Here is a 22,568-nt window from a genome sequence, read left to right as displayed (position 1 = left end):
CTTTATATCAAATAAACCTTAATTCCACTATCCTGTTCTGCAATGCAAACAAAGATTTCTACTCTCACATTACACTGGCAGCATAGATACAAAGCGCATAGTTAGGTACAAAGAACTGGAAACACAAGTGAAGTGGTAAAACAGCTAAAAATCAGTGGTTTTACAGAGGATGGTCCCTAACATTGTAAATCAGATACCTTACTTCATAGTTACCAGCCACTGGTTCTCAATACAATCATATAACTTGGTGAAAACTATCATTAATGACAATCTTGCAACATAATAGTTTGATAAAATGCAATATCTAATACTACTGCTACTGACACAAACCTATATGTTTGAAAGCATGAATTGTATACTGTATTACGATAAATATTACTAAAATACACATTAAAGCTCACTTCCACAAAATATGTACAAAAAGTAAATCAAATAAAAAACAGACACACTCTCTGAGATAAGTAGCAGATACTCGTCAAATAACAAGATAAGTAGCTGGAAATTACATGCTACAAAGTATGTTCGTAACAAAACATATCTATTGTTTTGAATTACAAAACTGACCTGGCTAATCTCATTAAGTCTTCTCACAAAGAGCAAGTTCAAGACACAATAAAAACAAGGCACAAACATAAATCTACTGAACTTCCTCAACTTGTAATAAAACTACATCTACTGTATATTACACAGTATTAGCATATAACCAAAATCACTACCTTAGGACATTGTGAAACATAAATTACATTAATAAGAAAATTGCACCAATTATTCAAAGGACTGAATATGTGTTCAAAAACCAGTCATGTCTTTATTTACCTAAAGTTTGACTCCTGTAGAGGCTTACCATACAAATGGAAATGTGTATAAGTTGTGTCCAATAATACTGTATAAACACTAACAACCTGTGTTAAATCAAGTTCCTATTGCCTTCTCTAATGTCAAAACTCATTTACATGATAGTATATACCATACAGCATGTGCAAGAATATACATAATTTTTTTGAACTATTACTCATTGAAATCAAGAGAGTAAATTAATTCCCATATTTGCTAGCATGTAAGAGACACCTCAGATTTTGGAAGCATATTCTAGGGAAATTAAAAAATCCCTCATCCCTAATCTTCCAAAACATCTTTAATATAAATCAAAATATTACTGACCTTCACAAAAAATACATTTTTATGAATTACAGCAATGGCTTTTGCCTAATGCAGCAACTAGCATAAACCCATCTTACCATCTCTCATCTTTTTTACTCTGCGTTTCTAGCTTAATTCTTGATGAATATGCTCATCTGCATTAGCTCTCAACCTCCCAAAATTTGTGTGTTAGCATTCATATCTGATATTACAATTTCAAACCAATTACAGATATTTTATAGCATGACTGTAATGTGGTACAACATATGAAAAAGTTATCAGTACAAAGCCAAAACAGATTATAGGTACCTGAACTACTGCAATTACACGATACTCGTTAATACAAATGTCTGAATGACTAGTTTGAAAAAAGCTTTCTCCAACCTCTCTCTTACAAATGAACTTGCACAATCATATGAATATGTAGTTGTTGTTTTAACTTAAAAAGTCTTTCTTCTTTCCTCTTTCTCTCACATGCAAGTATATTATTGGTAGTGTAATTCCAAGTCTATCAGACATTGGACAGAAATACAGTATTGTATTTAAATTGTATGCTAAAAAATACTAGGCAATCGTTACACTGTACAAAACATGTTATGCTGCTTGAATTTGCAATTGTTTCAAATTGAGCATCTGTTAGCCTTCAATCTCTCTTTGTTTATTACTAATGCTATAATTGAAATATACAGAGATACTTCCAGGATGTGCACACTTAAATGCACACTCAATAAATATTCTGTGTTGCTGGAGATTGTGTACGTGAGGGGGTAGGGAGGGAAGTGAGAAAGGAATGTAAAAAAATGTGCAATAGCTAATGAAACAATGCTCAACAGAAACATAATGACTAATGTATAACAAAGTACACTGAAATGTATTGTTACTTTAGATAATGGTTATTGACAACTGTATAGTACAGTACAGTTGCTAATATAAAAAACTTATAAAGCATTTTCTTCCTGACACTGAACTTATATTAAATTTTTTTGCATGAGTTGTTTTAAGCTACAGATTACCCACATAAAAGGAAACAAAGAATATTTCAAAATGCAAAATTGTATATTTCATTATAATGGCATTTATATCTGTCAAGTCTAACTTTGTTATAAGAGATCATAGTAGTATGTGTTCATGTCTGAGAGCAAGATTTGTTAACTGTCACCAAAACCAGTTGCTCAGAGCAGTATTAAACTTGTACACTTAGCCTTCACTTTTTAAGGCACATCAAGAGTTTCCTTTTTTTATTTTAAGTATATGTATTATGTCGGCAAATACGGTATATATTTCAGCAGCAATTCTCATCAACATTTTTTTATTCTACTCCCATTCAAGAAATCTACAATTAAATTAAAATACTGCACTATAGTACTCTACAGCTATTAAAAAACATGTACACAGGAATTATACTCAGCAAGCACAATGTGGAATACAATAACACCCCCAACTTATCATACTTTTTTACTTATCAGCTAGCTGATATGGTTTTCTAATTGGATAATATTTTGGAAATGAATTTTTTATATCTCTCGGGTAACTGGAAAGTATAGTTTAGTTTAGGTTGGAAATTAAGCAGAATTACTTTTGCCTGTAGGATATTATGAAAATGTCTGAGTATAAGCTATAACACAAGAATTTCGTTACTTATCAAACTTTGCTATTTATCAAGAGACCAGATCCTTGAAGCACCTGTTAAGTGGAGGAATTACTCCAAGAACAAAGATAATTTCTCCATAGTCTCCATTACAGAACTACATAGTTTCCTCAAATTCTATGAAGTAATGAAAAATTTAGTGGTCAATTGTAGCAAAACAATACTAAGTTTGGAGCCATAGCACTGTCAAAATATGAAAAAAACACATTTCATTACTTTTACTTAAAGATAAGAACAAAAAGCACGGGAACTATACCAACTACAAATCTTAAACAGAACAAAAAGCATGGGAACTATACCAACTACAAATCTTAAACATGTTTCTTTCCATACTGTAAAAAGGGTTCATTAAAGGTGGCGTGTTATCCCTGTGCTCTCATTTTCAGTTGAGATATCCTGGAATAATTTGTAAAATACATTATGCAATTACAGACTCAAGAGTTTGAGAGACCTCAACCTATCATTACAATTAAAATGTGAACAAAACCATGGAGTTTATTATGAAACTTAAAATGGGTTAATCTCATGAATTAAAATATTAAAATTTATACAAGCCATAATAAAGTATATTCTCTGGGGTGGTGAACACTTTTTAACTCATAAGCCTAAGGGCAAAAAGATAGAATAGATGCTACTCTGCTTAATATAATTAGAAAAACTTTTAAATCTGCAGTATTGCTTGTGCAGAAGTACTGTACTTGGGAAATTATAAGAATAGAAGTTGAGTGATCCAAGACCCACAAACTCTAAGATGTCAAGAAGACATTGTACTGTAAACTATTTACAACAAAACACTTGTATATCAAAATTATTGCCATCTAAAATCTAATCATGAGAAATGGTCTTGTTTTTCATTTTACTGCAAAATGTACACCTCATACACAAAGAACCCAGTAACACATCCAGGGAGATGAAAGTAACATCCTTATCTTCTCCCATCATTGCAAAAGTTCTGCAGAAAAACAGTAGAACAAACATGAAAATCATTACCCAACTTTTAATTTGATGCAAATACCTTACATAACAGTTAGTTACACAACCCAAAAAATTATATTAGTTCAGTTTTCCTTCTCTAGCAATTTTAATTACCATCATTATCAACTAGTACAGCTGCCAGTGTGTAAAACGATGCAGTACAGAAAACTTAACTGCACAACAAAAGTAAGATGTAACCCTGAGTCCTTTTTTATTTGTCAAAATTTTTATCTGATAATATAGTATTTGCAAATTACTATTTTGGCGTCCCTCCTTTCAAGTCACCAAATTATCCTCTTAAAGACACCACTGCAAATTTTCTAGTAATTTTGATAATGATCTTGCTCTTTCCAAAGAGTTACTTTCATCTACATATACTTTGTAGTCTGCATACGTGTATGATTTGTGTGCTGATAAAAAAGTTAGAAATCCATTTCTATGTTAGTAAGAGAATGAGATGGATTTAGGCTATTTCAATAAAATGAAAATCTTACTGCAAGTAACACCACTTTATGAAAGTTACTTCTAAACAATTTTCATTTTGTGAAAAAAACATATTGAATAAGCATTTGTTCAGGAGTGAATCGCTGCAGGGGCAGCTAGCAGCCCCACCAATCTCATTCCCAAGGAATAGACTGCATTCAGCTATCAGATGTTTGCAGCATGACTGTGAGCTTCATGTTTTATCTCAATTCAGTTCTTAAAATTAATCCTAAGGCATCAGAAAAGTCTAAGAAAATACATAAGGGTGTTACTTTCAGTATAAAACTGGATATAATAAATCATTTCAATAAGAAATCAGATATTGTAATAACAATGAACTAGCCTACCTCCAGTAATTGCACAATCTCTGAGCAGTGAGAAAGTCTTTGGAAACTGCTAAACTTACTGCTAGATATGCTAGTAGCAGTTGGCTATTCTATTAAACAGAAATGGAAAGCTTTGGACAAAAGTGATGCAAGTGGAACTGATGAAAATGGAACTAAAAGGTTGTTCAAATGATCTCTGAAGTGAAGGCAATTTCTTAATGTTACTTCAGCTCATACTGAATTTACCAGAAATTTCACAGTACTGAAGAAAATCTGAACAAATGATGGTTATTCTCATAAGAAAGTTTTTAAACATAATCACAACATACTTGACTGAAAAAATTGCCCAGAATTATTCTCTTTTATTTCAAAATATAAAAATTGTTAATAATTTTGCTGCTAAACCACATGGCATTAATGAGTATGGCAGTAACATTTGCATTGTTTTATTACCACCAAATTGCCACAATAACACTTAGACAAAATTTAATGCATTTAATTGGAACAGTCATTGAAAAAGCGGGAAACTTCCAAACATGTGTGCACGAGATCTGGTTAGATTACTTTAAAAACTTAGCAATCAGAAACCTTTGAAGTTCTCTCAATGGGTTAACTGTCTAATTGAGAAATGGTGTTTGGAGATAAGTGTGTCCTAAAGCAGTGAACAATTTCAAAAGCTTCAAACTAACAATAGTAAATACCGCAACAGTGATGTTGGCCAACAAGGGTATGCTTGTGGAAGTTTACTAAGAACTGACAGATGAAGGGCTAATGTATTTCCAAGAGATAAGGATACAAATTGAAATTGAACACGATGGAAAATTACCAAAAAGTGAAGTCATACGTGAACTGAACATGAAGCACTTGTATGAGATACATTACTGCTAACATCAGGCTTGAGGTGGGAATCATTTTAAGTCATGTGATATCTGGTGTCATTTGGTCGGTTATTTTTTGCTCAAAAATGCTAAAATATATATTAATGATAATTGCTATTTTGTTTTACCATTTTGACTTCAAGAAGATTTTGTAGTAATGCTTTAGTTTCTAATAGGGAAATCTGGAAATCTGTTAATAAAGATAATTGATAACATCACTAAGTGACTTAATATATATACAGTATACAACTATAAACTTCTATCTTTATGAAAACTGTTGGAGATCACTGACTAATAACAAAGTCTGAAGTCATATTAAATTACGAAGGTGCCAAATTAAGTTCTTACAATATTTAAAATATGGAATTCATACTGTTGCAGTTGATGGTTTTACAAAATGTAATTGACAAAATTGCATGATCTGTAACTGAAAGTATTCATACATAGCATACAGCACCAGGTGTCAATTTCTGAGCACTGGAGATATGCCTTCCGAGTCTGCTAAGAATTTTATTTAATTTACTTGTTCTTGAATTTATATGGCATGTCAGTTTTGACAACATATGATTTATTTTGGTGTTGCATTATTCCAACAAGTTGTGTGGTCACTTGAATTACAGCGGGAGCATTTTTGGTCATACAACATATAAATGGTGTGAGCTTTCTATATTCACATCAGATTTCAACTTTTAATAAATTGTGACCATGTACTTTTATTTTGCTATTTTTACTGTTACTTTACATTATACAACTGTATTTGCATTCCCTGCATGCTGTTTAATGTGTCTTGCATTATGACTGTCACGTACATGCTGGAGTGTCAAATTTTCTGTGGGATTCCAGAGGACTTTCTGATCTCGGGGGAGGGGGAATATGTTCTCTTGGGCCTTTTAGAAGACTAAAGTCATCCCCACTTATTTTTCATTGTTTTTACTTTCCTAACTTTTTGATTTACATGGCATTTTTTTTTTACCTCATAATGGTCTCAAGACTCATAGGATACCTGTCCTTTCTAGGGAGTCTACAAAACTATCATTCTTCTCACAATGCAGTTTATCATAATTCATATACTCAGTTCCTCCACCTACCATCTCATGCAACCTGCCATAGGGTTTACAACTAGTTAAGAGACATATAATACTCCTAGTCTTTGGTTGACAATATCGCTTACTTTATTTCTAATTGTGAGTAGTTGTGCTCTCCATACCAACCTCTCTATGTTTTACAAGCAACCATGAAGTTTCTAAGTCAGCCTTTAAAGCATAAGAAGAGAAAAAATACAGCAGGTACAAAAGACTCCTAGGCAATTAATAGTCTTGAGTTACTCCTAAACACAGAAGAATGACCAAATTCAGCAAAAAATTCAAAAGCTCTAAAACCTTAAGGGGAAAACACTCCTCTTCAGTATCTTAAGAAATTTCCTAATAATTCTGGAACTGTGCTTTAGAAGTCTCTTTCCCACTCCAATGAAATATCAGTATATCCAAAATATTCATTCTTATTCTCAGAAGAAAACATTTTTTTGCCTGAGTGATTGAAAAGCATTTGAATTCTATTACTTCACTACACCAAAAAGCTCTTATTTCTCATATTCGTGGATTCTTTAAATTCATATTTAATATTTTTTACTAGATAACTTCAGATAAGAAAAATCCTGACACCTCAAGCAAAGTCTGCAGTATGAGATCTTGTTACAGGCCAATCATCCCACATTTCAAAAGCAGTAACACATTGACTTCATAGACTTCTGTACTTATAAACTACATTATTATGATTATGTCTTGCTATGCTGAAGTTTTAGATGTAACATTTTTTTATATATCTGAGTGTTAAGTGTAAATTACTGACATTTTAGGTTAGGAGCTATGTGGTGTTAATGTTAGCTGTAAGATATCTAAAAATATTTCAAAGTACATGCTATAATTAGGGTTTTGTTACTTAAGAGACTAGGTTATTCATCAGAGCTAGATCCCCATTGCATCTGATAAGATGTGGTGCTACTATATGGGTACTCAAAAACCTTGTTCACCAAGCTTCTAAGGTACAGCTTGTTTTTGTTCTTCACAAAATTTTTTTTACTTTATTTCCTCTGCTTTATATGGTCTTTTTGAGTTACAATGTTACAAGCAACACTTAACCTCTTTTCCTTATTTTGCAGATGATTATATTTTTCCACAAATATTTCTGCCTTCTTTATCCCCATTTTTCAATAGTACATTCAGACAATTACTCCCTTATCAGCTGTTAATTAAAATAAGAATGGAATATCTGTTTTCCACACATAAAATTTAATTTAAATAGTATATGATCCCAGATCATTCCTTTTATTCTTGTAAGTTCAGTACTGAAGACTTTCCCTAAATTCTTATGATTATGCTATGTATCAACTTCTATTACATTTTTCTGAAAAATATACATTGTCAAAGAAACAACAGACCAAAGTCTAAGAGACTGTAAATACTGTATTACTGTAAAAGGCAAATGCTTCCTATGAGAATATTTCATTCTATTTCAAGAATAAAAATAATTTCAGAAAATTTAATACAAAACTCTTATGTAATAAATAATTTACTATCTTCCCTCTAGGTTCAATTCATATTACTACAATAAAATATTTTTCTTTTAATCTTCTTCCATAATCATTAATAGTGCATTTCCAACATTATTTCAGAATCCATTTTGTTACGGTTTGCTGCCTCTTGCTTTACCAAAAATGGCAAGCCTAATCCTTCCCTGTCCTCCACCTTGTATGGTAATCATACGAGGTGAGGTGATCTGTTTTGAACATTTCTTTCCTACATACAAACTGACCTCTTCAAAACAATCAATCAATTATATAAGGAAAAAAAATGGCATAATTTTACTTTTCACACAACAGAATACTCAGGAAAACTTCATCTTTTCCTACCATAGTTACCCATAAATTCTGACCACTGTAATTCAAGTCTAACTATATAATACACAGTCACAGAAAGTCTACCGGTCAAGTCAATCTGAAAATTGGGAACTTGTCATTCTACAGTTTCTCAGGCTTTAATTTACACTTTCCATAGAGTTAAAGTAAATGAATCTGTAGCTTCTGTACAAATGCCTGTCATACTTTACATTCTTTGGTGTGTTTCATTTTACATACTTAAAATATCTTTCTTTTTCCTGTAGCATGGATAAATACATGTAAATATACGTAAATATCATGAATAAAAAATAAGAGTATATAAAGGCAATGAGTAGCTGGATAAAATGAAGAATAATTAGAAAGGAATATCTGAAGCAAAAACCAGAACGAACTGATTAATTTATGATCCAAGAAATGGAAGAGATGTGAGGAAAATCTAGTATACCAGAAACTCTAAGAATAAATGAGACTGAAATATTAAACAAATACAGTGCCCCACAAACAGTTCCATGTATTAACAAACCTTAAACAAAAAAAATGGAAAATTGACATTTAGAGAACATGGGACTGTAATTGAGGTCATGTTGTTATCAATATGTGAAATTAAGAGTTACAGGTAAATATAAAATGACTTTCAAATACAATATTTACAAGTCAACAATCCTCAGCTCAAATACTCTTAGAAAAATATTTTTTCTATAACAGTTAGCAGAAGACACATATAATCCTCATCACAATTGTGTTGTAAAAAATCTTGACAATTGCAACTAAAACAATACACCAAAAATTAAAAATAATACATTATGATATGTTCAATATCAACATACAACTTTTTTCAATTTAATTCACTTAGCAAAAACAGAAAAAAGATGAGTTATGTCAACTATATGAACGTAAATTAATAACTGATGAGATGACTATATAAGTAAAACAAATGCTTACTACTTCCTAATATAAAACAATCTCATATATACAAAGAAGAATTGGGCAATAGCAAATGCAACGAACAATAGAAGATTTTTTTTACAAAATACATGTTACTATAAATCAAAAACCTTCTTGCACATTGTAAATCACGAAAATAGAACCTTAAGACATCACAGTATAACTTGTATCCCTCTCTTTTAATGATGAGGTAACAAACGAGGACCTCAGTCATCAACAGTCTCCTCCTCTTCACTCAGGAGTGTCTGGCGCAGCTCTTCATGCAGATTTCGAGCATAATTGATCTGCTGTGCTACCTGAGAGTCAGATATTATAATAGTAGCATTATTTCAAACATCAATTAAAAATTTCATTACATAATGAGACATTGATGGCCTACAAAAAACTGCATTGAAAACTTAGCACACAACAAATCCTTGCTGGTACAGCAATTCTGTCCAAAAGTCCCACTCTTTATTAAAGCTGTTAATCCAGCACTTTTCCATCAAGTGCTGAATTGAAAAAAAAAATAATATCTAGACACTGCTCCATTAGCTTCCAATTTATGCTGTTCAGTGTAGTGGCATTTGATACTGTAACAAAAACAGGTTTTCACGTAGGAAAAACCTATGTTTGGTAGTCACTTTCGAGTCCTCAAGGAGTTACCGCCCATTGGCCTGCCAGCACTCCATGGTGACTATACTAGTATCAAAGAAATATCTTTTAGCCTGGTCTTGTAGCTGGGTATTGTGTCATAATGAAAACACTATGACGTGATAGAGTATAATGGACTCAAAGATAAGAGGGCATTTTCCCTTATCTTCAGCGAGGCTGAACCCAGTTTTTCCTATGTCAAAAGCTGTAAGAAGTGACCACTGCGCATGCGTGTCTGCCATCTTGTTTAGGACCAGGGTAAACAAAAGACCAACCTCCATTACTCTCTGCTGGTCATTGTAGGATGACCCCTTGCCCAAATCCCATGCCTTTTCGTCAAGGAAGTGGGAGGGTTTTGAGAACTCAACAGCGACTACCAAAAATAGGTTTTCCTAAGTGACGCAAGGCTTAAACTCTCAAAATTTCAATCCCAAAAACCCAAAGATAAAACAAAAAACATTTCTGGTCCAGGGTCAAGCCACAAGTTTCAAGCCCCATTCCTTATTCTAAAAAACCTTTTGGGGTTTTGTAACAAGAAATGAGAAACTAAACAAGAACTTGCATTTTAAGGGTGAATTTCTGTTATGACTTACCAAAGTATGCTGGGCGTGGTTGCAGTCTTGTCACACCTTTCCACCGATAGTCAGCATACTCACCCGTTAGGAAGACCCCTGGTTTTCTGCTGTAGAGCCTGGGTCAGGACTAACCATACCACCTACTGGTATGCAGTGTAGAGGAATTTGTTCGGCAGTAATGTTTTAAGAATACTGTCTCTGATCCCTACCCTATACTTTTGGAGGCTTCTTCGAAAGACAAATTTTTTAAGAAGGCCAACGATGTACTTACTGTACTTTCCTAATATCATATGACCTAGCAAAGGAGTGTGGGTTTGCCTTTTTAATGAAAGACACTAAAATTATTCTTAGCCCTTGTACAGAGAGTGGTTTATTTGTGCTAGGGTGTAGAAAAATCGGACCTTCTGGGATGTTTATCTGTGACCTCTAGTAAACCTTAAGTGCTTGAACTGGGTATAATGTTTTGTCTGCTAAATTCAGTTTTCTTATAAGAATAGGAAATTTCCTTCTTAAAGGATCCTCATTCTTGGCCAGGAATGATGGGCCAGGGGACAATAATAATCAATTATCAGCAGTTTGTGTGATGTATCGTACCCGTCTAAGAGAGCCCAGTTCACTAATACAGGTTCCTGATACTAATGCATCAGGAAGATCACCTTTTATAGCATGTGAGTTGCGGTTGTATTGGGTCCGCTGAATTGAGGGGTAGATAAAAGTCTAAGTACCTTGTTCAGGGACCAAGTAATTGGAAGTCTCTCGGGAGTGGGTCTTTGTAGAGCAAAAGACCGCAGAAGGGAAGTAGCAACTTCTTTGCTGGAGTCAATCCCGAACCCATAAAGCAAGGGTTCTGTTAATGCTGCCTTGTATGCCATGATTGTTGTAACCACAAGGCATTTGTCTTTAAAAGGTATATGAGAAAATTTAAACGTATTTCTATAGAAATCTCGACTGGGCTCTCAGTATGGATATAATCTAACCATATCTTCCATACGGACTGGTACTGCCGGATAGATGATGTCTGCAATTTTTGCACTAGGTACCTAGTTGGGTGAGTAGTTTTAATATTTAAAAGTCCGGTTTCATATTAAAAGTCCGGTTTCCAGCTTCCATACACAAAATAAATGCTTGTTCCACAGTTTAAACTAACAATTTTTAACTGGAGCTTAAAAATAAGCACTTAACTTTCAAGGTCAGATGTTTCCATGATTCTCGCTGATGAAAAAATTTGGAATCTAAGTGATTTTGTGAGGAGCACTGAATCATCGTGCACACTAATTTGTCTAGAAGAGGGTAATGGAGGCTAGTCTTCTGCCTGCCCTAGTCATAAACAAGATGGCAGAGGCGCATGCACAAATGTCACTTCTTACAGTTTTTGACTTATCATGTGTCAAAGTGTTTTGGGTCCAGCTACAAGACCAGGCTAAAAGCTGAAGACAAGTCTAGGGAAAATGCCCTCTTATCTTGGAGTCCATTATACTCTATCATGTGTCATAGTGTTTTCTTTACAATAAAAACAATAAACACCCAGCTACAAGACCAGGCTAAATGATATTTCTTTGATACTAGTCTAGTCACCATGGGCTAAATGAAATGCTGGTTACACCTTGGGGTAACTCCTTGAGAACTACAAAAACGATCCATAGAGATTCCCAATGTCAAAAGTCCCAACAAAGAACAAGCCCATGCACTATGCTATAAAAAATTAGTGTTAAGCACTAAGTTTTTCTTTTACACTAACTTCAATAAAAAGATTATAAACATTTTGCAACTTCTACACAATTAAGTAACATTTCTCTAATTTTTCCTAAACTCTAACCAAAACTACTATTGCATATACTATACTAAAATAATAAATGTTTAAGGTCTAATGTCTTACTCCATAGTACCCAAATTCTACTAATTTATTTTACAGATAACCACCCCAATAGTTATGATAACTAAAATTGTTTGGAAGTATAAGTAGAATCAACAGAAACATATAAGCTATGTACAACTTACTACCATGCTATGGTGTTCCTTCAGCACTGATATTAGCACACTTATGATACATTTAACTTTTTGTAATATTTGACACCATTTATATTTTAGATATAATTTTCTCACATACTAACTGTAAAAGTACAGTACTGAGATGAAAGGAAAAAGAAAATTAATACAAAAAAAGTGAAAAACCAAGAAGTTAAGATCACCTTTCAAAAACTGTTTAATCACCATTAAAAATATAATTGTTGGGGCAAGTAAATAAACCCAGATGAGGCAAGGGAAATGCATACGTGACATAGGAGTGAAAGAGTTGATATGGTTGTCAGCCTGGAAAACAAGATTGTCCAGTATGCTGATGATGCAACACTTGTGGGTGTAGTAAAGTCTCCATTTATAAGAGATGAAGCTGCCCTCAGCCTCAATCAAGACATGGACTGGATCAGTGAATGGTGTAGCCGGTGGGGTATGAGGCTGAACTCCGGTAAAACGAAAACACTATTGATTAGCAGATCTCATTCAGATTTCCAACCCCATCCTCCTCTTCAGGTGGATGGAGCTTTGCTGAATGAGTCTGAAGCTTTAACTATTATAGGTGTAACTTTTGACTCACATCTAACTCTTGAGAAACATCTAATGAAAGCTTCAGCAAATGCCACACAAAAGTTAGGTATTATTTGTAAGGCCTCATATATTTATAGCAGTGATAAAATCAATGCAACCTGTTTTGGGTCATTTGTGCTTCCGTTACTAGAATACTGTTCTCTGGTGTGGATGTCTGCTTCTGCCTGAGATTTATCTCTGGTTTGTGGCGGTAGGTTTCTGTTTCCTAATAGTAGCAACTATGACTTAGATCATCGATGGATGGTCTATTTTGTCACTTTTTCATAAGTTGTATTTCAAACAGAGATCTTTCACATTCACAATTGATCTCTGATCCCCTTTACTTGCCGAGAGCAACCAGATTTGCTGAACAGCAGCACCAATATGCAGTACATGTGCCTTACTCTCGAACTTCAGTTCCAGAGGTCCTTTATTCCTAACACGGTTGGACTGTGGAACAGCCTCCCAGAGGATGTCTTGCAATTGGAACTTCAAAAGTTCAAGCAAAAATGCAATGCATTACTACCATAATACTAATCTCCTTGCACCTTAATACAGTCAGGCATCTACCTAGCCCTCTTCATCCATCCAACACTGCATCCCCACCCCTTCACAGCCAAGGAAACAGCTCTCCAGCTCCACCCACCTTCCAAAACAACCCCTTCTCTATAAAGCCTTACTGCCCCTCCTCTCCCATGGTGTCCAGCCTTCCACCCTCCCACCTTGGAAGCTTCTCGAGGTCTCCCCCACCCCCATAACCCTCTCTCAGTGTTTGAGTGTAAGCAGTGTTACCGTTTTCCTGAGGCCGTGAAACATTACCAGCCATCAGAGAGTGGTTTTATAAAATCTTTTAAAATTTATATATACATGTTTCTCTGAAGCCTTTGTCCCTGGTCTGGGTATGTCGGATAATGTCGAGTTCCAGATAATGGTAATCCAGATAATTGAAGGATTTCTCGAAAATGGATGAGATTTTGAGCATAAGTAACTAAACTAAATTCAGTGTTCAAATTATAAAACAAAATCACGTTTTTGAGAAGAAATGTAATTTCCAGATCCTGGAAATCACAATGGGATGGTTTGTTTATCTAATAAGAATGGGAGATGTGCAATTGTACAGAAAGTAAGCAGACATGTAAGTATCAGGGGTGATTGACAGTAAGAAGGCTCAGAAAATCAGCCAAAATGGCACTACAGTATTGGCAATTTGGGCAATAACTGCACAAGATATTAGAATCTAATCTCATAAACAAAAAACCTGATATATAAAAACATATGAGATGATAATGGAAACTTACTTTATAAATTAAAGGCCTTTTAGGATTGTTGCGTGAAGAATTCTTATAATTTTGAATATAATAATAATAATAATATAATCAATTCCAAGTATAAACATGAAATTTTTCAAGTCTTGTACTTACCCGCCAAGCTATTTCTTGTGTATCACATCGTACTTTTGGCCTTTTGTAAGCTAGTTCCGAGGATCTTGCCATGCCCTGAATTTCTGATCTTTCTCCCTTCAGTGTCAGTTCAATGTAATGCTTACGATCGAGTGAACCCTCAACTTCTAGTACAAGTGGGCGGCACTGGTATAGATCTCTGAAATCATTTTAAATGCATAAAAATCTAGATTGCTATACAGTAATGTCATTTTTACCAGTTTGAAAAACCAAAGTCAAAACCCTAGTTTGGAAAACATATTTTATAGGCAACTTCATTAATTTTGCAGTATACCGCTGTTACTTTAAGAGATCACAAAAGGTTATAAATAAGACTTTATTAAGCTTCTAATACCAAGTTATGAAAGAAAAACATTGCAAACTTCAATAAATATTATATTTTACCTGTAGTAAACTGTTAGTACAGGCACTGGTGGAAGTGATGGTTCACTTTGACTAAAAACTCTTACTTGATCACTAGATATCAGGACTTTTAGATTTTCTTCACCCTCACGAAGGACGTCATAACCAAGAAATCTGTAGAAGAGAAAGTTTTTTATACAGAACGTTTCCAAATATCTAAAGCATATGAAGAAATTCTAATGCTCACTACATACAAACTATCTAATCTGTGACTTAATCTGCCAGCCAGACTGAAAACTTATCCATAACTAAATTAGTTGTTGTAGGGATACATTACTTAGAAGCTGGTATCTGTAAAAGCTGCGTATAAGAAATGCCTAAGATGTAACATTCTCCATAGGGCAAATATAGGATTCTCATTTACAAGCAAAAGCTGTTGTAGTTGGTCCCAAAGACTGGCTTTTCCACACATTAGAAACTAAGTTGCTGATGACTGGAAAGCCTATGAAAGAACAGGCAGTCCCCGGGTTACAGCTGTTTTGGCCTACGTTGAAGCCGTACTTAGGGTGCTTTTTCAAATATATTCATAAAAAAATTGGGCTCTGTAACTAGGATTATGCCACTGTAAGCGGTGTAATTCGCTGATGCTACAACGAGGTGAGAAAACCGATTTAAGGAGCTGTAGCCACCTGGAGGGTCCACTATACGGATATCCTATGGGAGGGTTCATTATACGGAGGTCCCTCCTATAAGAAGAGGAGAAAACTGGTTTATTACCAGGACAAAGCTTACAAACCTGTTCCTTTCCCCAGGTTTACATAAATCTCTCTCTCTCTCTCTCTCTCTCTCTCTCTCTCTCTCTCTCTCTCTCTCTCTCTCTCTCTCTCTCTCTCTCATTTTTATAAATTTTTCTTATAATGTTCCAGGTTATGGCAATTTACAACTTATGGCAGGCCACTGGAACAGAACCCCTGCAGTAACCTGGGGACTACCTGTACTGGTTTAAATGCTAAAGAAAATTCTATCACAAGTCAGTGAAATGAGAGAAAGGAGCCAAAAAAACTTGGACCTCTAAAGATGGCAAAAGCTGGAGGGATGCCACCTATGAAATAAGAGCACCTGAAGCTGGAAAACTATATTTGTTCAGATTAGAGACTTAAATTTTCAAGTTTATCGGGAAGAACCATCCTTGTCTATTTCTCTGACATTCCTAGAAGACCTAAAGAAGACCATAACAAATAACTTTCAACTATTCAATTTCTACTGCAGTCAATGACACTGGTCACAGATACTGTCTTCTTATCAAGACTTTGAATCAGCCTATGCTGTACTTCTTTTTCTCTTCTGGTAAGCTTCTCAGGAATAAGGAAAAAATATGTGAGATTCTTTCCATTTACTCTTTCCTTGTCTAGTCGACAGACCATCTCCCCACCTCTCAACAGTGTCATTATGGCTGGATTACAAATTGACATAAAAGGTTTATATTACTGCATGTGGACGTTAGAACTTTAAACATGACATCTTTGGGGTGCTGAATTTCTATTGGTCAGTGGGCCTCACTCTCTCTCTGGCAGTCTGGGCGGCAGCATGGACATTCCTGGTGCTCCGTACGACGCATCCTATGCCGCAGCTTGCATAAATGGGCATGGGCAAGGGTGTGATTCCCGCCTCTGGCCGATAGTCTTGATTTGCTCCATTGTTGGTAGTTCTGTCCCGGGGCATTCTGTATCGTCTCCCTTCGGATTCCCACGGATATCCTGTGGTTTCCCTGAAGAAGGGGATGAAGTCTATGTTCCCCTGTATATTTAACTCAGGCCGTTGTTGACTTAGACTCACAGCTTCTGTTAAATCTTTGGAAGCAGGCTTCTTTATGAATGATCTCTATGGTTTCTAATAATTCTTCTAGTGTTGTTTTGCAGTTGTGGTCGTCTACATAGTGTTGAAATATTGCCCCTTGGTTACGGTGAGCTTGCAACCGCCTGGCCAGAGTACAGGAGTAGTGGTGCAACATATGTAGTAAATGCTGAGGGCTTGACATGTCCCTTTGGTGCATTTAAATTTGTATACTATGTTGGTCAACTCCTACATCTCTCTATGGGGGCAGTGCTATTTGGCATTACATGGGTGCACACTAGGTTTGGGCAGCAGTAGATACATAAGGAAATCCTCTCGTGAAGATCCATAAGTGTCGTACTGCTGGCAATTATTCTCTTCATAGCCTTGACCTGGCTGTGATATGCAGCTTTGTAATACAATATGATGTTTCTTCTTGACTGAGTTAGCATCAGGAGCTCGTATTAGTGAACTGAGCTCTCTCAGATGGGGGACGATATATCACGCGAACAGCAGACCATCAATTATTATTATCACCTGGCCCTTCATTCCTGGCCAAGAATGAGAATCCTTTATGAAGGAAATCTATTTTGATAAGAAAACTTAATTTAGCAGACAAAACATTATGCTCGTTTCAAGCATTTAAAGTTTACCTAGAGGTTATGGCAAATATCCCAGAGGGTTCGATTTCCTACACCCTAGCACAAACAAACCACTCTCTCTACAAGGGCTGAGAATAATTTTAGTGTCCCACATTAAAAAGACAAATCCATACTCCTTTCCTAGGTCACATGATATTACGAAAGTAAGTACGTCGTTGGCTTTCTTCAGAAATGTCTCTTTCGAAGAAGTCTCCGAATGTACAGGGTGGTCATCAGAAACAGTATTCTTAAAACATTATTACCATAGGCTCGAACAAATTTGACCATCTGTTTATTAGTAGGTGGTATAGTTAGTCCTAACCCCATATGCCCCTACAGTGGAAAACCAGGGTCTTCCTAATGGGTGGGTATGATAACTACTGCTGGGGAAGGTGCGACAATACTGAAACCAAACCCAGCATGCTCAGATAAGTAACAGTATAACTATATCCTAAAACATAAGTTCATGTTTAGTTTCTTATTCTTTGTTACCAAAACCTAAGGGGTATTTGGAATAAACAATGGGGCTTGAAACTTGTGGGACCAGAAATATTATTTCTTTAGGTTGTTGAGATTAAAATTTGAAAGCTTAAGCCATTTTGTCACCAGTCAATTTCCTTTTTAAAGCTCCTTGAGGACAAAACAAGCAACTATGCTATCAAAAAACAGGTTTTGACATACGAAAAACCTATTTTTGGTAGTTGCTATTGAGTCCTCAAAACCCATCCACCTCCCTGACGAAAAGGCATGGGATTTGGGCGAGGGATCATCCTGCACTGACCAACAGAAAGTAATGGTGTCCTTGGTCTCTTGCCAGTCTGTTTGTCGACAATATGACAGACTGTACATGCGCATAATCACTTCCTCTTCTAGCAGGTTTGACGAAGGAGATAACCTGGGTACAGCTTCACTGTAAGATAAGGGAAAGAACCCTCTTATCTTTGAGTCCATTACATACTCCATCTCCTGTTACAGTGTTTAACATTATGAAACAATACCTGGCCAAGAGACCGACTAAAAGAGAATTCTTTGATATTAGTTTGTTCACCATGGAGCTCTGATAGACCCATGGAAGGTAACTCCTTGAGGACTCAACAATGACTACCAAAAATAGGTTTTTCCTACATCAAAACTTGTTATTTTATTTCTGGTGAACTTTATACAGCACATTAGGAGTTTACTATCTGCTAACTTAAACTTTTCACAAAATTGTAAAATTATTCACATTTGAATTGACATTGAGATCACTTAACATGAAAAATAACACATTATTTGAAAATAAAGCCAGTGAGATATTGCATCTCTGAAACAGATATGATCTTAATCTGCTCTAGCTGTCATGTTACTGAACTATACATGTACTTGACAATATAGAAAATGATTCATACATGCAATAGATAATTACACAGGTTTAGCTTAGTGTCCTTTAGAGTACTGAAAATTTTCACAACTACTATATACCAACTTGCCAAAGATACGTCAGTGTTTTTACTGTTATAAAATAATTTAATCAGACCACTATCTATTCAAAACCACTATAATACAAACCAACCAATTCTTCAAAAGATAATCAGTTAGAATAAAATTAGATATAAAACTTGTAACATATCATCATACGTACATTTCATTTCCCCCTTGATTGAAGGACAGCAAGAGTTCTTGGCCAGCTGCTTGGCTTGCAGAATATCTAGGCATCATTCCATTAAGTCCTATGACTAGTCTTGGTTTACGAGTTCTTGAAGGCATTTTTTGTGCAGGGCTGAAACAGGAAACTGACTCTTAAACAAAGATATCAAAACATTCAATTGGTCATCAAGACAGAAGCTTCTTATGTTTATAAATTGCAGCCAGTACATACGACTTAATTTTTCAATGTAAGTAACATTTGATTATCTGTCAGTTTTATAAATTTAATCATTATTATTTTGTTATTTTCATTAAATGGGTTAGTGAAGTAGGTGCAGGCATTATACATTTTAAGAAATGTAGACAAAGTATGCTGTTAATTTTATTGGGTGTTTGTAAAGCGAGCCCTCTTATTATGTTTGGAACACTGCAATGGTTGTTGTTGTGACATCATAAGGCATAAGGAAGACGGTAGTTAGGAAAACAGTGATGGGAGTCAGTCAGGAGTTTGCGGTGGTGATGAAACACTGAGCGCTCTTGTTTATAGTTTGTTGGTTAGTTCGTAAGTCTTTCTTTTGTTTGTTGGGGTAGTGAGCTGTCTTGGGCGAGCAGTGCAACGGGAGCTGGTGTGTAAATTGAGTAATTGTTGCATATTGGTAGGGGCAGGTGTTTACTCAACATTGACCTTATGTATATAAATAATACTTCACAATAATAATTTTACCACATTTAAACCCATTAGGCAATCTAAAAATATATTCTAAGTAAAACAAATTATCGCATATAATGGTGCCAAGACAGGAAAAACACTATTAAAGAATTTTAAAATGTTGATATATCAACTGCCCTGGAAGTAAAATTCATACTTTGAAATGAAATTCACGACTGAATACAGATAAAAACATAAAACAAACCCCATCCTACAAATCTAAGAGCCAGGATTTTTCAATGAACATTATAGATAATGAATTACACCTAATAACTATGGCTTTTTAAAAGTATTTAACTAAAACTTCAATACATAAACAATATGAAGGATCAAATGAGACTCTTAAACTACTCAAGTAAATAATTTGTGTTAAAAGGGAAGAACCTCTCAGGACTTTTGTCTCATTGCAATGTATTAAGGTTGGATATCACCTCCTTACCCTTCATCTTAAGTCCATTTTCACTTCTTTAAATGAAACAGTGGTGCTTAATGTGCTTGTGAATGTAGGCTTGCTTAATACTTTTGGAAATTTTCCAGAGCTGAAACTAATATTCATAACTCCCTAAGATACTCTTGTCCTTCAGAGTGTGAATAAGAGGAAATAACTCCCAGTATTTGTTACTCTTCACCATATGAAACGTACACCTAGGTCTATTACTCATTTACAATAGCTCCTTTAACATCACTTATTAATGATATCCCTTTGGAAGAGAAATTTGCCAGGTGTGCTCCTGCTAAATACAACCCAATATCACTCTTGCTCTTCTGCAGCCTTTAAATGATATTGAGTGTCACACATGTAACAGATCACAAAAACATATTTATTCCATGTACTGTAACAGAGTAATGAGCAAAGTAGAAAATAAATCATTTTCAAAATAAAACAATTCTTCCAAATTACCTTATGAACCTTTTACCAAAAATTAATTTCCTATGGGAAAAAATCCTTTCCAATTAAAGTACAATACTTACTTTTTACTAGTGTCCCGAACGGCAAGTGAAGTGCTACTTGCTAGATCCAAAAATCCAATTGCTGGTTTGGTTACAGTTCCCACCATTCCCTTTGCAAATCCAGATATGAAACCCTAAAAAACAAGAAAAAACTATAAATACTCAAAAATCAATGCAGAGCTTTTACAATTTCTTTGTTAAGGAAAAACAATAAGAACATGGATTCTAAACAAATTTTATCAATACTGGATTTATGAAAATCCCTCAAAATCATTTAAAATAAATGACATTATTATGAAATTCAAAGCCAAATTACATAATCAGGTTTAGATGAGATTTTGTAATTAAATGCTCTTGTAATATACAGATAACACAGTAAAGTCCACGGGACATATGGGACTGTAATGCCAGATCTAAGGCAGGGCACAAAGGACCTGTACCCAGGGCTCTGTGTTTCCCTTGTGAATATCACATATTCATGTATGTACACTGTTCTTTTATCAGCATCATCGCCTCCAACACCAGGTGATGCTAGGGACTTCTGTGAAATTTTGCCAATCGAGGTTTTCTTCTACTTTGTCTTACAGAAATCTCCACTCATCTCCAACCTATTTCTCACAGTTCTCGTCCTAGTATATCTGGATCTTCCAACTCTTTCAGTCTTTACATGAGCTAGGCTGACTTTTTTATACTATTCTCCAAAGGGCTGTATAAAGGAAATGTCCAACCCAATCTCCAACCCCATCCCTTTCACAGTTATCTGACTCCTAATATTCTTCTCAAAACTTTATTCACAAATCAACAATATCTTTTAGATAAAGTGTCCCTGCCATATCATGATGCATGTCTGCATAGCAATACAGATCATTCTAGGCCTAACTATAATCTTACTTTCATACATAATTTTATTTAATTTCCAGATCTAATAAAACGTGCCAATTCTTTGATTTACCTCTTTTAGTCTTTCACTAAATGCCAACTCAAGAGAACCAGTATTGGATATTTCTGTTCCTAATTACCTGTATAATTCAAAATAATTCTCATTAATCCTTTCTCCATCCAATGTTAGTTCATCCCTTTGCACATATCATCTTCATTACTTCTATTTTTCTTACATTTAGTTTCAATCCCACCTCTCTAGATATGTAATGCATTCTATCATAAGATTCCTCTTTGAGGTGTAAAATTAGGACTTTTATCTTTATTACATATAATGTAAACTTGTAGCCTGGAACAACTTCAGACTTAGGTATGTTGGCAGTGTTACCTCTGTTTCACTACACATTCACTTTTAAAACTGAAGGGGAATTTTTCCTTAATTTCTTTCAAACAGCAGTTGGTGGAGTTCTGCTATTTACTGAAGCCACACAGGATAATCAAGAATGCATCTAGCTGCTTTTATTGCAAAACATTGCTTGTATATTATTAAGATTTCCTTCCATATGTTGACTATGCCATCCAGCCACCCAGGAAGAGATTGCCCTGTAACTCTATGTAATATCCGAGTCTGATGACAACATGGGACTGGTCTTCACTGGAATAAACATGACATTTTTATAAACTCAGAACTTCGTAAGCTGAGCCCATCGTAACACGGAGACTGTCTGTATTCAATTTTTGCTCATTAAAGTTTACAAACTGCCATAAATTAATATGTACTCACAGGTATGCCTTCCTCTGAAGCTCCTTTGTAAGTCTGTGAGATGATACTTGTTAATCCACCATACAGTCCAAAACCTAACCCTCGGAGGCCAGCAACCATGTGATCTGCACTACTTGAAGTCAAGTGTGTACGTATCCTTTGGCGATGCTCTTCATGCTTATCATCCATTGTAACACGTCCAACAACATCAGAAAGAGACCCTAATAGCGAAAAATTGTGTATAATTCTAAAGTTAACTGCAGCAAAATAAATACTCTTTAA

General features: G+C 35.0%; 1 protein-coding gene across 1 annotated transcript in view; it reads right to left on the bottom strand.

Moving 5' to 3' along the window:
• Positions 1-6,367: 6,367 nt before the first annotated feature.
• Vps13D (vacuolar protein sorting 13D) overlaps positions 6,368-22,568 on the bottom strand; it is a 232,858-nt gene continuing 216,657 nt past the window's right edge. The window contains 6 exon segments of the mRNA XM_067121872.1: positions 6,368-9,587; positions 14,504-14,681; positions 14,927-15,058; positions 18,980-19,117; positions 20,666-20,778; positions 22,308-22,507. Of these exon segments, the coding sequence (XP_066977973.1) occupies positions 9,498-9,587; positions 14,504-14,681; positions 14,927-15,058; positions 18,980-19,117; positions 20,666-20,778; positions 22,308-22,507 (851 nt within the window). The 3' untranslated portion in view covers positions 6,368-9,497.

The sequence above is a fragment of the Macrobrachium rosenbergii genome, chromosome 20 (genome assembly GCF_040412425.1).
Source record: "Macrobrachium rosenbergii isolate ZJJX-2024 chromosome 20, ASM4041242v1, whole genome shotgun sequence".
In the NCBI taxonomy this organism is placed as follows: domain Eukaryota; kingdom Metazoa; phylum Arthropoda; class Malacostraca; order Decapoda; family Palaemonidae; genus Macrobrachium; species Macrobrachium rosenbergii.
Note: the sequence above shows the minus strand (reverse complement) of the source record. Positions and strands in the feature narration are given on the sequence as shown.